This window comes from Sinocyclocheilus rhinocerous, unplaced genomic scaffold, assembly GCF_001515625.1.
Source record: "Sinocyclocheilus rhinocerous isolate Xijiao unplaced genomic scaffold, SAMN03320098_v1.1 scaffold1508, whole genome shotgun sequence".
Taxonomy (NCBI): Eukaryota; Metazoa; Chordata; class Actinopteri; order Cypriniformes; family Cyprinidae; genus Sinocyclocheilus; species Sinocyclocheilus rhinocerous.
In genome coordinates, this window is record NW_015660889.1 from 649,395 (window position 1) to 650,588 (window position 1,194).

Genomic DNA, 1,194 nt, shown 5'->3' on the forward strand with positions numbered 1-1,194 from the left:
ATATATATATATATATATATGACAAAAACTGAACAAAATACAAAATAACAACAAACACCTAAATATTGTTAAATATGTTTTGTTTACTAGTGTGCCTTACTATGTTATTAAAGGTATTCATCGTAAAAGATTGCTAATAATCACATTTCTTTGTCTCTGTTCTCACAGGTGGCTTTAGACAGTAGCATTCCTATTAAATTTAAAGTTCAGGCCCTGGTCTACCCCGCGCTTCAGGCCCTGGACTTCAACACCCCCTCGTACCAGCAGAACGCCAACATGCCCATCCTAGACAGACCAATGGTGGCCCGCTTTTGGCTGGAGTACCTAAACGGCGAGCAGAAACTTGTTCCTGCTTTGCTGGCAAACAACCGCACAGCTCTGGATCAGGGTCAGGAGATAGCAGCGGCCAAAGCCAAGACTGTCTGGACCAAGCTTCTTCCGGTGGCCTTCCAGAAGAGCTATAAACCTATGTTTCCGCTTCAAGGTGACTCAAAGCTGCTGGAGAAGCTGCCAGGCCTGCTGGATGTGAGAGCGGCGCCTCTACTAGCTGAAACAAAAGTGCTGAAGGCCGTGCCGCCCACTTACATCATGACCTGTGAGCATGACGTGCTGAGAGACGACGGACTCATGTACGCCACGCGACTGGAGGAGGCCGGAGTGGACGTCACTGTTGATCACTATGAAGATGGTTTCCATGGATGCCTCAGTTTCGCTTTTGGACCCTTTCGGTTTTCTGTTGGAAGACGAAGTCTTGGGAACTACATCCATTGGCTGAAAGAGAACCTCTAAAGACTCATATAGGCTGGGTTTATGTTAAATATATTTTAATTTTAAATTAGATTTTTAAATTTAACATACAGTCCAATATGAAAAGGCTTCAAAGTTATTGCTACAAAATCTGAACAAACATGCTGTTTTAATACAGGGAATTTATGATAAAATTTTATTTAAAGCTGCAGTCCGTAACTTTTTTTGTGTTCAAAATTTATATAATAAGCGAGTACACCATGAATCCATTTTCCAAACCGTGTTTTTGGCTTGTCCTGAATCACTACGGTACACCTATAATAAGTGTTTATATTCTGACTATTTAGACTGGTTCGGGTAGGCACCGCTGTGGAGTAGCCCAGTGCCTGCGTGATTCGCCATAGACATAAACAGAGAGAAGTAGCTCCGGCTACAATGTTCTTCCGC

At 42.9% G+C, this 1,194-nt stretch overlaps 1 protein-coding gene across 1 annotated transcript in view; it reads left to right on the forward strand.

Moving 5' to 3' along the window:
- The window catches only part of nceh1b.1 (neutral cholesterol ester hydrolase 1b, tandem duplicate 1), a 3,009-nt gene extending 2,039 nt beyond the window's left edge, over window positions 1–970 (forward strand). The window contains exon 5 of the mRNA XM_016535244.1: window positions 169–970. Coding sequence (XP_016390730.1) covers window positions 169–789 — 621 coding nt within the window. The 3' untranslated portion in view covers window positions 790–970. The remainder of the gene's footprint in view (window positions 1–168) is intronic.
- Window positions 971–1,194: the final 224 nt, after the last annotated feature.